Consider the following 15,184-nt stretch of genomic DNA (forward strand, 5'->3'; position numbering starts at 1 on the left):
ACATCTCCCTTTTGTACTCTTTCGAAATTTGTTAAAAAACAGGTCAAAACGCGCTTTGTGTCCTTTTTAAAATCCAACAATATCCTAACCAAAACTCAATTTGGAACATGCCAATACAAATGATCTCATGTTTAATTTCTTTATTAATCTATATTCCCAGATAAATGATATTAAGCGCTCGGCGGCGGTTCTTTGTGATCTGTAAAAAGCATTTGACTGTGTCTGCCACAATATTCTGCTGGGGAAGCTTCATCACTATGGCTATCGGAGAGTTACATCCTCCTAGCTTTCTTCCTATCTACAAGATCGACAACAGCGAGTATTTATGAGGACTGAGTGCTCTGATTTCTGTCCTATCTATCTGGGAGTTTTGCAGGGATCTGCTCTGGGGCGTATACTTTTTGTTCTGTACATAAATGATCTTACCAATCTTAATGTTCAAGGAAAATTTACTCTATTTGCAGATGATACTACACTTCTTTGGCATAATCCCGGCACGGATCCTCCGCAGATTACAATAGGAGCCGCTATTCAAGCCGTAAATTTTTGGTTTGACTTTAACTTGCTGTTACTAAATCCTCAAAAATAAAGTTGATGCACTTTATTTTTAAGTTACAAATTGTACAATTATACAATTGAGGTACAATATTATTGAAAGTGTATTCTTGACCATATGCCTTTTTCTAAATTACTAGTACAGTAGTCTGATAGCACAGAGTTTTTGGACATAGTTATTGATAAGGAGCTCAAATTTGGAGATTTCGTACTGGGCATTTGCAAAATTATTGTCTTCAGGCTGTTATGCTATCGGAGTGGCTACTCAGGAGCTGGGAGTTGAGTTTGGCAGGTCTAAATTCTTTTTAATGATTGAATCTTACCATGGTGTTAAGCCAGGGAACTCTTGTCGTCCACTGTTTGTCATCAAATTGAGTATTCATAATATCATCTCCTCCTACATTCAGGAAACGGCCTGCTTAATTTCACAAATCGTTTTAACTTGTAAATCAAAAAAAATTAACTAAATCCTAGACATATTACGCGCCAAAGCAGTAATCTAAATCTTTTAATTCCTTTTAACCGCCTAATTTAAAAATCAATCTTTTAGAAAAAAATTAAATATTTAATCATTTGCAGAAAGACCTAAAGGATCTATTAAGTTTAAGAAATTCTTGACTGGCAAAACTTATTATTCATTGGTTGAGTACTATGCTGACTCTTTTTAATAACGAAGTTTGCATTTTCAAGTTTTAGTCCTGATTGCATTATAAATGGTATCCTATATATACTTTTAGGAAAATGTTTTTTATATTTTATTTGTTTCTTTAATTTTTTATATTTTATTTGTTAGTATATTAATCTAGTATCGTAAGTGTATATTTAGTAATTAGTTAGGGTGCTCTATTTGTTTATGACAAATGCTTATTAAAAAATAAAAATAATAACATATTTTGATTAGATTTGAACAAGGACAGCAAAACTAGTGAACCAGCACATTTTTAATTCTTTTAAACTTCTTTGTTACATCTGCCAAATTCAGAAAAATTATTACTTTGCATTTGTATCCTGAATTATTTTCTTTTCCTTTCTCTTGTGTTTTAAATAATATTTAACTTCTATTCAGTATTTAACATACTATTCTAGTTGTGTTTATGATGAATTTTTAATAGAAAATGTATTACTCATAATAAATCCTGTCATAAGACCCCTCTGTAATTGGTACGATGAAGTTTTGCCTAGCGATGTGCGATGTTATCATGCTAAAATGATTACTTTAAAATTTCTAATATTAGCTTAGCATTTAGTTGTCGAGTTGCATTATATAACTTGTGCTATATTGGCATACTATTGTGATTTGAATTAAATTGATTCTTCGTAATATTGAGCTTCTTTGAACGAAATAAATTAATAAGTAACTTTTTTGAAAGGGAAATGAATTCCTTAGTGATACATAGCCTCTTATATATTAAAATCATATTACTATGAATTATAATCCCTAGGGCCTAAATTCATTTTATCTTTTGTATATTAAAGGGATGATGGCAGGAGCCTACACCTGGGGTTCAGTGGCAGACTCGATTGGACGTAAGAAGGTTCTTATTGCAAGCAGTTTCATGAATGCTCTATGCATAGTGGCTTCAAGTTTTAGCCAATCCTATGAGTGGTTCATGTTATTTAGATTTTTGAATGGAGCGGCGTAAGTATAGTTTTAAGTCATTCCGAAATTATAAACGATCTCATCGTTCATTATAGTTCAATTATTTAGTCTTAAGTTTATCAACTGACTCAAAGTTAAGTTATCCTAGGCATGCTTGCTAAGGATCCTGGAATATCCTGGACATTTTGAATTTTAACACCTATATGACACATTTACATGGAAGACAAAGGGTTAAAAATGATTTTGTGTACATTTATTATGTAACTACCCGACCGTAGGCACACTATAAAAGCAGACCGTGAAAAAGAATTTTCCAATAAAATCACATAAGTGGCAACATCAATCAGTCATTGTGAAATTCTAAGTGAGTGTCTCACGATGAACTGTGACTATTTTTTTTTGTAAAGAGTGGAAGAAGCTTTTGGAATTTTTTTCAATTTCACAACAGGTCGTGAAAGTAAAATTTGTAACAAACGTTATACGTTCCAAAAAAATTATTTGGATATATCCTGGGTGGATAGCAAATCAGAAATAAATGAAGAGTGGCCATGTGAAATTGTCAAGATTGCCAAACTGTAAGAATTTAGAGAGTACTTCGATACAAATTATCTTAAAACAATATTTAAAATAATTTTTATTTTTCTACGTAGAACTGGCAACATGAAGAGTGAAAACAGCCAATGTTGCCAAGCAGTAAAGATCTATATTATTTTAATCATTTTCAACTTTATTGATATCTCTTCCGGAAGGGCTGTATTATTATGGCAAGTACACAAGCTATTGACAAAAATTCTTATGAACAGACTGACCAATAAATTAGATCAGTACCAGCTATATAAACAAGCCGGTCTTAGAAAACAGTATAGCACGTGTGAACATCTTTTGATAATGAGGATCTTAGTGGGAAAAGCGATTGAATATAATTCGGATATTTGTTTTACGTTCGTAGATTTTCAAAAGGCCTTTGATACGGTTGACATTGAGCGATATTGCAATCGCTTTCAAATACAAGACTAATCCAGCCTCATGTACGATATACACATATACAAAATACAAAGAGGCATACGATAAGAGGATACGCTATCTACAAAATTATTGATTTTGGTCCTTTAAGATGCTTTCAAGCAACTAAACTGGCAGGACTGGGGTATCTCAATAGATAAGAAGATATTAAACCATCTGAGGTCAAATTTATAATATTCCGTTATTTGCCAGCTGTTCGGTCAACCTTAAAAGGCCTCGAATATGAAAATGAATGGATCCAACTTTTTATAATTATGATTTCAATAAACTTTCCAGTTTTCTTATGTCTTGTAAATTAACTTCATTTAAATAACTCTAAAATTAAAATTATACAGACAAATAACCATCATTTTTTTTATTTTAGATTGGGGGGCAGCGGTCCAGTAATCTGGCCATACTTCGCAGAATTTCAACCAAAATCAAAACGAGGGTCCATGTTAAGTTTTATGGCGGCTTTCTGGACACTTGGCAACTTATTCGTGGCTGGTCTAGCCTGGTTAATAATTCCAGCCAAAATCGGAGTAACCACTCCGTACTTTGTATACAATTCCTGGAGAATATTTCTCATCGTGATGGCGCTGCCATCATTTGTTGTCGCAATACTTTTGTGCTTCTTACCAGAGAGCCCCAAGTTTTTATTAACCAGGGGTAAAAGTGAAGAAGCGATTGAGATCTTCAAACATATTTATCATGTAAATACCGGTAACAACGCAGAAGATTATCCCGTAAAACATTTGATCCTGGAAGAGGAATATCAGAGAGCTTTGGATGAAAAGTCTTTACAAGTTAAGAAGAGCAAGTTTAGCGGTATGATATCTAACATCATGGATAATAGCAAGCAGCTGTTTGTCACTCCCATTTTGAAATTTACCATGATTTCAATTACTATTAACTTCACTTTTCATATCGGGTAAGTCTCATTTAAAACATGAATTTAAATATTAAATAAGTAAATAATTGTACTAAAGAAAAATTCTACTACGGTCCTGTCGTTCCGCGTTCTACACCGATGTGCGCTAAATGATCGGCGCGCGTCTTTAATATGATGTTATAGGACCGTACTTAAGAACAAAAACGCCTTTTTCAGACATTTTGATTTAAATGATAACAAATTAAATGTGTTCTATTGCATAAAATTAACCTAACTAATTTTCTTGAAATTTGCAATTGGAGGTTGATCAGCAAGGTTGATAAGCTCATTTTACAAAAAATCGGTGTTTTATTAAAATTTTTAATATTTCTTATCCAATCCTGATGAAATTTGCCAATGTTATTTACACTGATAACAGGTTAATTTATACACAACTAGATACAATTTATTTTACATCCAATGGTGGAAACTCGGACTAATAATAAAACATGTATTAAAATATATTTTAATGAATGTTTAATTTATTAAAACTATTTTTTATTTATCATTTTAGTGCATTTAAGTAGTTAATAAAAACTATATTCTAATAAAGATTTTTTTATACAGAGCTTAAGCTTGAAATTTCCAATAATTTAATTAATGTCTTTCGGGTGTATCTAATTTAAAATTTAGACGTACGGAAACGTCGCAGAAATTTTTTTACAGGAGTGCGTGACCCATATACGTGTCACACCTCGAAATTCTATTTTAAAACTGTGTACCGATTCTGAGTCATACAACTATTTAATTTTACGGAGAGTAAAATGCATAAGTAGATAGTGTAAATTAAAAATGTAGTAATACGAATGTTTTATTTTTAAATAAATAAAATACAGTAAAAAAACTAAAGTTTCTAAAAACAAATTAAACGCCGACCCAAACACTTTTATAAATTTCTTCGGTTGTAAAAAACGAAACGCAAACACGTTTTTGTGTTCTAACCTCAAAAATTCCCATTGCTGTTTATAATTCTTTATGTTCTAATTGCCACGCCTTGTTAACCCAAATTAGCTCAGTAGGCCGCGTGTACCATATACGTGCCAGGAAAAATATAAATTGAAACATAATTGTTTCTTTTTTTAAACTCTTCGTTAATTATGTGTAAAAGCAAGTAATAAGTGATGGCCGAACATGACCTAAAAGCATATCTACAGAGGCAGTTACCGTGTTAATATTTGTATATTTTGTTGCCACTTTAGTGGATAATATATCAGTACAATTCAAAAACTTTTTCTAATTTCTAAAACTACTTTTACTTGTTTTATTTAACAATTAAATAACAATAAAACAATATTTTTTAACTAAACATCCTAAACTTAAACATAATCTTTTACGCAAAACTCAGTTAAATTCATTATCAATAAACAATCACTAAAAAAACATCTTTTACAAAATTAAAAAATTAAACAGAAAATGAAATTTTCCATTTTACGTTATAAATTAGTTATTAAGTCATTAATGTATTAGTTAATAACTGTTGCAGTAATTTGAAATATATTACTGTGGTAATTATGTGAATTTTTAAATGTAACTAGTGCCATTTTTAAATTTTTTTAATTACTTAGAGGACATTCGTATTATTATTTTGTTCACATTTTAATTTAAAAAAATATAACTTTTTTAATTTAAGCCGGCAAATAAGTGAAGTTATTAAAAGAAGGTAAAGATAATTCTTTAGCATAGGTATAAAAGAAAAAAAAATTAAGTAAATGTGAGGGATTGGATTACTTTTTAATTTTGGCAATCAACTGCATTATGCTAAAACATTTAGCTGGTTGCAGGCCAAAAAACCTTTCCCCACTTGCAGAATATAAAAAAATACTGAAATAAGAATTATTTTTACAATTATTCTACTGAAAAAGTCTCCGTTTTTTCAGTCAAAATATAGATGGCCGCTATATACATATCTCTCTTTTCTTCTATATTAGTTCTAAAAAAGTTAAAAAATATTGAGAAAATATATGTTCTGCTATGATATGACATATATGTTATGACAGTTATGATGAATTAATATTATACTTAATAAAAATTTTAAAAATCAAATAAACAGGTGTATTATTCTTCATAATTTCTTATTTCTTATTGGTTTTTCTAATGGAAGTGAAGACTTTTGCCATAGCCAATATTAAACTTTCAATATAATAATAATAATTATAATAATAAAACACTTCGATCTAATCTTCATAAAATATTAACGTCATGCCTTACCCAAAACATACAGATCGTGTTATCGTGAGCTACGTATTACAGTGCCCTAGAACTTAATTCGACACGGTCCACTAGAAGTGTTGGAGAGGAACTGGGAATGAGCAATAAAACTGTTGCTCGTATCTGGAAAAAATATGGGTATAAATGTTTCAAGTATACAAAAACTCAGGAAATATTTCCTGAAGACCAGTGGCGAAGAATGGAATTTTGTGAAACCATGATGGAAAAGGCATATGAAAACGAATATTTTTTAAAAAATATTTTGTTTTCTGATGAATCTTCTTTTCCATTACATGGCAAACACAATCCTTCCATTGTTCGTTATTGGTCTCAGGAAAACGAGCACAGAAGTTTTCAGTTTCGTACCCAGTATCCTCAGAAATTGAATGTTTGGGCAGGTATTTTGGGCGACAATGTTATAGGGCCATTTATTGATGGCACTTTAAACGCCGAAAAGTACCTTGAATTGCTGCAAAACCAAGTTCTTTCTGCCATTCAAATCCTATCTGATGTAGACCTGGGATCGGTTTATTTTTAGTAAGATGCCTGTCCTGCTCATAACGCGGCTAAGGTAAAAGAATTTTTAACAAATACTTTTCCTAACCGCCTTATTAGTGGGACTGGCGATATTAAATGGCCTCCCAGATCTCCAGATTTATCTCCAAATGACTTTTATCTGTGGGGTTACCTTAAGCAGACCATTTACAAGCATGAATTTAGTAGGCCAACAGATTTAGAGGAGTTGCGAATTAAAATTGTCGAAGGTGCCAATTCCATTTTAGGCCGTCGTCCCACCAAAGATACGCGACGGTGACGCGAAGGCGATACGATTTCGCCTGGACACATTCAAACGACATGCAGTTGCTCCACCAAAGACACGCGTTTCGTGTTTCCTACGTTAAGTTGTTCAGTTTAGTTCAAAATGTCATCGAGTGAAGACGAGGATGTGGTTGCAATGTATTGGTATTTGCGGAATGCAAAAAAAAAAATAAAAAGGCAAAAAAAAGAAAATAGTGGGTGCATACTTTTATTGAGAAAAATTTAAAAAAAATGTTTGTTGCTGCTAAGAAGCTGCACAGACATTCATTAAAATCCAGTTCAGCATTTCGTTGTGCCATTATAAACAAAAAAAAAACTTCGATAAATGAAAAAAAAAACGCCAACACACAGCTTGAATGTTGCTTCGCAACTGACACGTCCAGTCTCCCGGCAACACGAAGGCGACACGCATTTGGATGTGTCTTCGGCGCAGCGTTGGTGGGAACAAAATGATACATGGGTTCGACACGAAAGATACACGCTGGCGACATCGTGGAGATGTGGCGTCGCTGTCGTGTATCTTTGGTGGGACGACGGCCTTACCTGAAACTCTTTTGGAGGTGCGAAATAGCTTTTACGATAGGTTAAGTTTTTGTTTAGTGAAAGAAGACGGTTTATTTGAGCCTTTTATTTAAAAAATGATATGTTGTTAAGTTTGTTTATTAGAGTTTTATTTCTGATTTTTCATTATATTTGTATCAGAGTTGATATTTTATTTTTTATTAGAATAACGCTTTAATTTTCATTATGCAAAACACAGCATATTAAACATTTTAAGATTACAATTCTACGCGGGTTTTACACATTGTCATGTTTGTAAAACCCGCATTAGAATAAATATTTTAAAAATGCCTAGATTTTCGCGTAATATTTTGGGACATTTTGTCGCCAAACGACGCAGCTCCCACGAAAGTCAGATGTTTGCTAATCCCGTCCTCGGGCCGACCGGGGCGGTGCTCTGTCGCAGGCACTCGTACACGCGCGACGTTGCAAAATTTCGCCTCTATGCGGTTTCCTATAAGTAACGAACGAAAACACGATCTGTATATCGACTTGTTGACCATAACATTTTAACGGAATGACAGAAATAACTTATAACAAAACAACTAAAAATATTAAAAACAACCTACTATCGATTCTGTTAAACAGGCTCAAACAGAATAACGAAAGATATTTACTGCACTTGTACATTACGAAAAGACGTTTGATAGTATTCCCCACTCGTGGCTTCTTTATGTCTTGTAGTTATACATAAACATTAAACGCTCATCTCGTTCCTGTCAATGACTCTGACTCAGCGCCGTACTTCACTTCATTGTTATATTCAAAACAGTTCGTATGATGAGGAATATTTCCAGAAGACCCCCCTCAGCCCGCTTTGATTCTGTTTTGCTTGGAACCCTCTTTCCACCATGGTAAATGGCACAGGTTAACAATAAAGCTAATAGAAATATCAGTTATAAGACTTTCCATCTCTTACATCTGGACGATATAAAGTTATATGCAGGAATCAAGAAACAGATTAAGGACCTTCTTAAAATCCCCAACACTCTTTCGACCAATATCCATATGGCCTTTGGTCTTTGGTCTCTCCTTAACATCGAAAAAGGAATGTAATTAATAGCGGTACAGAGCTTTCCAATGAAGATATCATTCTAGCAATAGAGATAGGTGCAACTTACAAGTATTTGAGCTTTAAACAGGCTAGACTTTTCAACCCTAAACAGTCGAAGTCAAAAGTTACTGCCATCAATACATATGCTTTCCCTGTTCTGACATATTCTTTCGGCATCCTCAAATCGAGTAATACAAAACTATAGGAGATCCAAAGGACAATACACGCACTATGTTTACTCAGTCATACAATCATCATTCAACGAGAAATCGGATGGACGCGGATTAATCGATATCAACAATCTGCTCGCAAACCAGGTGACTAACCCGAAAGAATCGCAATTCTGCAATTCTGAACTTCACTCCCTTATTCTAATGTCTGATAGAATTTACTCGCCTTTGAACGTGGTAAGTAATTCCGTGAATTTATCATTTCTCTCTGATGCGCAGAAGTAAGAACAATGGTCCCAAAAAGAACTTTATGAAAGACATTAGAAGAAACTCAAACACTCATATGTATATAAAGAGGCATCTAATGGATGGTTGATAAATGGAAACCTCTTTCCTGAAACTGAGGATGAAACCCTTAGGCTGGCTATTCAGGACCAAGTCATTACTACAAATAATTATATAAAATTTATAATATAGGATACAAATGCCACAATAGACAATTATAGAAAATGCCTTCAGATCATCAATCAGAAACTTGCAATTATAAATACGGTCTGCTCAATGCCTATACGCCATATTATAAATATAAAGCCAGCCAGTTTTAGAAAGTGATTGTTTTAGGATGTACGAGGGTAGTCCCAGAAGTACCCGGCCTGACCTAGAGATGTCGGTAGTAGTTTGAAAAATATCAGTGTATTAGAAAGTATACAATCTATAAAGCATATGTTTCAAGTTTGAAGACGCCACGTTGTTTAGTATTTGTTTGGCAGCCATCAATAGTGAACGGTTTCAATGAATTTGTGAAAATGGAGAAAATTGGTTATCGTTATGTTATACAATACTTTTATTTGAAAGGCCTCAGCCCAACCAATATAAAAGCTGAACTGGATTCTACTCTGGGTGGGTCTGCTCCTTCGTTAACAATAGTAAAATATTGGGTAGCAGAATTTAAACGAGGCTGTACGAGCTGCCAAGACGAGCATCGCAGTGGTCGACCAAATGAGCTGACGACTCCAGAAATTTTAAAGAAAATTCACAAAGTGTACTGGATGATCGTCGACTGAAAGTGCGCGAGCTAGCGGACATAGTAGGCATTTCAAAAAGTGCAGTACATCGCATATTAACTGAAAATTTTGACATGAGAAAGCTGTGTGTAAGATGGATGCCGCGTTTTCTCACACTCGAGCAAAAACAGTGTCGTGAAGATGTTTCAATTGAGTGTTTAGCAAAATTTAATAGCAACAAAGCAGAATTTTTGCGTCGTTTCGTAACCATGGATGAAACATGGGTCCATCACTTCACACCTGAGACAAAAGAACAATCAAAACAATGGACTCAAAAGGGAAAACCGGCTCCAAAAAAGGCGAAAACCGTTTCATCTGCAGGCAAGGTCATGGCGTCAGTTTTTTGGGATGCGCGAGGGATAATTTTCATTGACTATCTTGAAAAAGGTAAAACTATCAACGGCGAGTATTATGCGAACTTATTGCAACGTTTGAGCGAAGAAATCAAGCAAAAACGGCCGCATTTGGTTAAGAAGAAAGTGTTGTTTCATCAAGACAATGCACCAGCTCACAAATCCGTTATTGCAATGGCCAAAATTAACGAATTAAAGTTTGAATGGCTACCTCATGCACCCTATTCGCCAGATTTAGCCCCCTCAGATTATTTTCTGTTTCCAAATTTAAAAAACTGGCTCAGTGGTTAAAGATTTTCCAACGATGAAGAAGTGATGTCTGCAGTTAATGGCTATTTCGAGTCGCAAGACAGTTCTTATTATAAAAAGGGTATCGAACTTATAAAACATCGCTGGGAAAAGTGTATAGAGCTGAAAGGAGATTATGTTGAAAAATAAATACATTTTTTTCCAAAATTTTCGTGTTTTGGTCGGGTTTTTCTTTCTTGGGTCGGGTACTTCTGGGACCACCCTCGTATTACGATCGACCTATTATTATCACGGCGAAGAAATCAATTTGGTTAACTTGGAAAGAATTTTTTTTTTAATTTCCAATACACATATGCTCTTATAGGAATTCTTATTTGATATCTTTTCTTGGCTCTCCTAATAGAAATGAAGACTTTTGACCTCAGGCGTTTCTTTATATCTCTTCACCTTTTATAAATAGCAAATAAGAGCAATTTGGTAAACATTCAAAGTTTTTATAATTTTCTTAAATTTCCAATACATACTTGTTCCTTTAGAAATCATTCCTTCATATGTTTTCTTGGATCTTTTAAGGACAATGGAGACTTTTGTCATAAGATGTTTCTAGTTATATTTATACTCCTACACTCAATAGTAAGAAACAATAAAGTTTTCTTGAATTTCTAATACGCACGATTTTATTCTTATTAAAATTATAATTTCTTAGTTTCTTTTGCTTTTCGTATTAGAAATATAAACTTTTGAAAACGTCTAAACTATTTTTTTAGATGAACCATTCTTGACCAGATATTTATTGCGAAAAAAAGTAAATTAAGAACGTGCTTTTCTTATTCAAAATATTGGTTCTGTCATTCAAACGTGTCTTTTTATGAATGGAACAAAGATCTTAAAATAGTATGCATTAAGTATATACCTTATACAGGGTGTTCGAAAAATAGACGGAGATATTTCAATGGGTAATTCCTTGTAAAAAAATATGAGAAAAAGTTTCTATAAACATGGGTCCGAAAATGCAGTTTTCAAGATACAGGGTGATAAATTTTTTTAAAATTATTATTTTTTTATAAATATTTAAAAAAAATATTTACTCGATTCTTTTGAAATTTGGCAGTATTACTTGTTGTATTAAGAGGCTAATTAAGCCCTAATTAGATTAAAATTATAAGGTCCAATGGCGTCCCGGGGGACATCTTAGCAAATGTTATTGGCAAAAAAATTTACGCCACTGCCTTTGTTCAATTTTAATATTTGTTGTTTAAAATAGGATTTGAAAATACAACTTTTTTGCCTCTTGTATTTTTTTCGTATCTTACTTTTCAACATTTTGACAAAAAAAATAAATACCGTTTTATTGCATGCCACTGGACAAAATTGGTTTATTAATTTTTGGTGAAAAAATCACAGGTGCCTTGGAAAACAAAAAATCATTTCTGCATGGAGGTTTGACATTGACGAGTGTCAGTTCTCCTAGAAAAATAATTAATATAGATAAAAAATTAATATTTAAAAAAAAATGTATCACCCTGTATCTTGAAAACTCTGCATTTCCGGACCCATGTTTATAGAAACTTTTTTTCATATTTTTTTATATCACCTATTGAAATAGCTCCGTCTATTCTTCGAACACCCTGTATACGAGTAGAACATTTAAAATAAGCCAAAAAGTTTTTGCAGCTACAAATCAGGCGGACTGTTTACTACCTGTCGTTGGCATTGTTGCCATATTATGCAAGAAGTAGAGCACTCTTGAAATAATAAAACCCTTTTCTAACAAACTAGTTTAAAATATATCTTTCATTTTAGTTACTATGGCTTAATGATGTGGTTCCCTGAGCTATTTAACCGATTTGATGAGTTCAGCCATCTGAGACCAAACGAAACAGCATCCGTTTGTCAAGTTACTAATTTTGTGGTGAACATGGGAAGCCAGCAAGATGGAGCTGTTTGTAATGATAAAATAAGTCAATCCGTATTCATGGAGTCTTTAATTACTGTAGCAGCTGCTTTGCCTAGTAACATTATAGCTGTCCTAGGGATGGACAGACTTGGAAGGAAGTTTTTCTTAGGTATGTTATTAATTTATTAAAAAATCTAATAACAAGCTAACCTAAAAATGTATATTTCAGTATTCAGTACTTTATCATCTGGTACATGCGCAGCTTCCATGTATTTCGTTTACAACAAAACTCAGAACCTTATAGTATCAGCTACTTTTAGCAGTGTCATATCATGTGGTAACGCCGCTTTGGACTGTTTAATCACAGAAATATTTCCAACAAACCTCAGGTAAGTTAAGGCATTATTAATCATTAAAGCATGAATTTTTCATTAGTTTAATCCAGTTGTTATTCTGATTGTAATAAGTTAATATTGCATACACATTACACAGCATATGCAACCGCAGATATATATCTTAGAAATGGATGACTCTGCTTAAGACCAATCAGACTCAACTAGGCCAATATATCTCCAATTGATAGATTTTCGTCTCTTTTTATTTTTATGAGGGCAATTGGACAGTATAATCTTCGAAACACATTTGACTTTCTATTCTATAAAAGTTCTAAACGTTATTTGCGAAAATTGAAATAAATGTTCCAGATTACATACTAAAGGCACTTACCCAAAAGTTCACATCATTGAGAATATTGTATATCCAATCCTTTAGCTATTGTAAATAGTTGAATGCTTCTCAAATGAACTCAATGTTGCAAAAATGAGTGCATTATATAAAAAAAGAAGCTCAGACTGACATAAAAAAACTACTATCTAAAATCCAATCTCCATTCGTCATAGAGTTATATAAAAAAAATTGCGTGTTTCTCAGATCTCTCAAAGACCTTTGACACAGTCGTTTCTGGAATCCGTGACAAATGCATAAAACTTATCCAGTTTTAACTAAATAATCGCAAGTAAACTCAGAATTAAATTGGGAGTTACTTAAAAACTCTTCTCTTTCTACTATATGTCAACTTCCTGCCTGGACTTATTAACGGCAAATTTTGTGGTATTGCATGATGGTGATATATTTATGACAATATCGTTGAGAAAGCTTCAGAAATATAACTAACTTCTTTATTCAACGCTTTCCTGCAATAACTGAGAGGCAATACTTGGTGCCATATCCTGATGAACATCTCACAAAAATCGTAACATCGCTGAATAAAAAATATATTAATAAGTGGCGATTATCTTTTGCTATGGTTTTAAGACAACTTAGTGGAAAGATAGAGCATAAACGATATCTATTTGCTCCTTGGCAACATTGCATACTTTTCAACGGTTATGACAGATTCGTTTATCAATGGCTTAGTGGTTATAGTAGATCATATATTGTAAAAATAAAATTAAATATTAAGAAGGGTGGTCGAGGTTGAACGTTATTAACTATTCTGAAAGTCAAACTCAGTGCCGTAAAAGTTATTAAGGTTCCAAATTTAAATGTCCCATAAATTTGAGATATTACCAACTGGATTTAAACAGAAAAAACACAGTCTTGAATATGGGCCAGTCATTATTCAAGAGAGGAAAATCAGGGTCTTGTTAAATTTTGCATAAATCTCGATGCGTTGTTGCAACATAATTTACAATTTCCTTGACTATTAGCTAAAAATGTTTGCTAATTTTAATTAAATTACTGATTTTTTTCTTTTAGGGCTACTGGTATAGCTATATCAATGGTTGCTGCAAGATTAGGTGGAATTATTGGTAATATTGTAATTGCAACCCTTCTTGATATGTACTGCCCTGCACCCACATTTATCGTAGCTGCCCTACTAATAAGTGGAGGGTTGTTGTGCCTACTGTTACCAAATACTACGAAGGAACCTCTTCATTAACAATATTTTATATACATTCGATAAGGTTTAGTTTTACTAACTTTTTTCTCGATAATTGAACTTTTATTGTACCATAAACCAAAATCACAGTTTTAAAAATGTATTATTAAAAACATAGGATGTTTTAAGCAATATTTAATATACTAAACTATAGTATAATTGTATTAGAATTTTATTTTACTCAAATTTCTATTTTATCTTATCTGGGTAGTTAACTACTTTAGATGATATATAATGTAATATATATTTTTGCGAATTCATCTATGTGTTTTATTTTTATATTTAATTAAGTTAAATTAATATATTTTAGTATAAATAGGCTGTTCGGAGATTTCATTACAAAAGTTTGATGAATTTCGAACCACTTTGTCCTTCCAAGTGATCACATATTCAAAATTAGACGGGGTGCCTAAACTAAAATTTGGACCGCTAATAACTTCCTTATCCTTAAAAATATAAGGACGCTTAAATTAGCAAGCTTCAGGTATTTTTTTCTTGCTGATTAACGTAATGCAAAAAAAAATAATTAAACATCGTATTTTAGGGTATATTTATTTTTTAGGTGGGATGCCTTTTATATTATTATACCAATCGATAGCAAACATCTTTCTAAACAAGAAAGATTATATGCATTATTCTAATCAAGCTGAAAATAGCGCATCTATGAGGATTCTTTTTCGTAAATCAAGATTTTTGATTAAAAAAAATAAAATGGCCACGAAATTCTTGCTATTATCATAATTTTTATATTTTAATAGATATATAATAGGAAACCTTGG

At 32.6% G+C, this 15,184-nt stretch overlaps 1 protein-coding gene across 3 annotated transcripts in view; it reads left to right on the forward strand.

Moving 5' to 3' along the window:
• Positions 1-14,665, forward strand: part of LOC126748299 (synaptic vesicle glycoprotein 2B) — a 99,404-nt gene extending 84,739 nt beyond the window's left edge. For all 3 annotated transcript variants that reach the window (XM_050457430.1, XM_050457431.1, XM_050457432.1), the window contains 5 exons: positions 2,032-2,194; positions 3,543-4,088; positions 12,370-12,632; positions 12,693-12,852; positions 14,222-14,665. In XM_050457430.1, the coding sequence (XP_050313387.1) occupies positions 2,032-2,194; positions 3,543-4,088; positions 12,370-12,632; positions 12,693-12,852; positions 14,222-14,405 (1,316 nt within the window). In that variant the 3' untranslated portion in view covers positions 14,406-14,665. The remainder of the gene's footprint in view (positions 1-2,031; positions 2,195-3,542; positions 4,089-12,369; positions 12,633-12,692; positions 12,853-14,221) is intronic.
• The last annotated feature ends 519 nt before the right edge of the window (positions 14,666-15,184 follow it).

The sequence above is a fragment of the Anthonomus grandis genome, chromosome 22 (genome assembly GCF_022605725.1).
Source record: "Anthonomus grandis grandis chromosome 22, icAntGran1.3, whole genome shotgun sequence".
Lineage (NCBI taxonomy): Eukaryota > Metazoa > Arthropoda > Insecta > Coleoptera > Curculionidae > Anthonomus > Anthonomus grandis.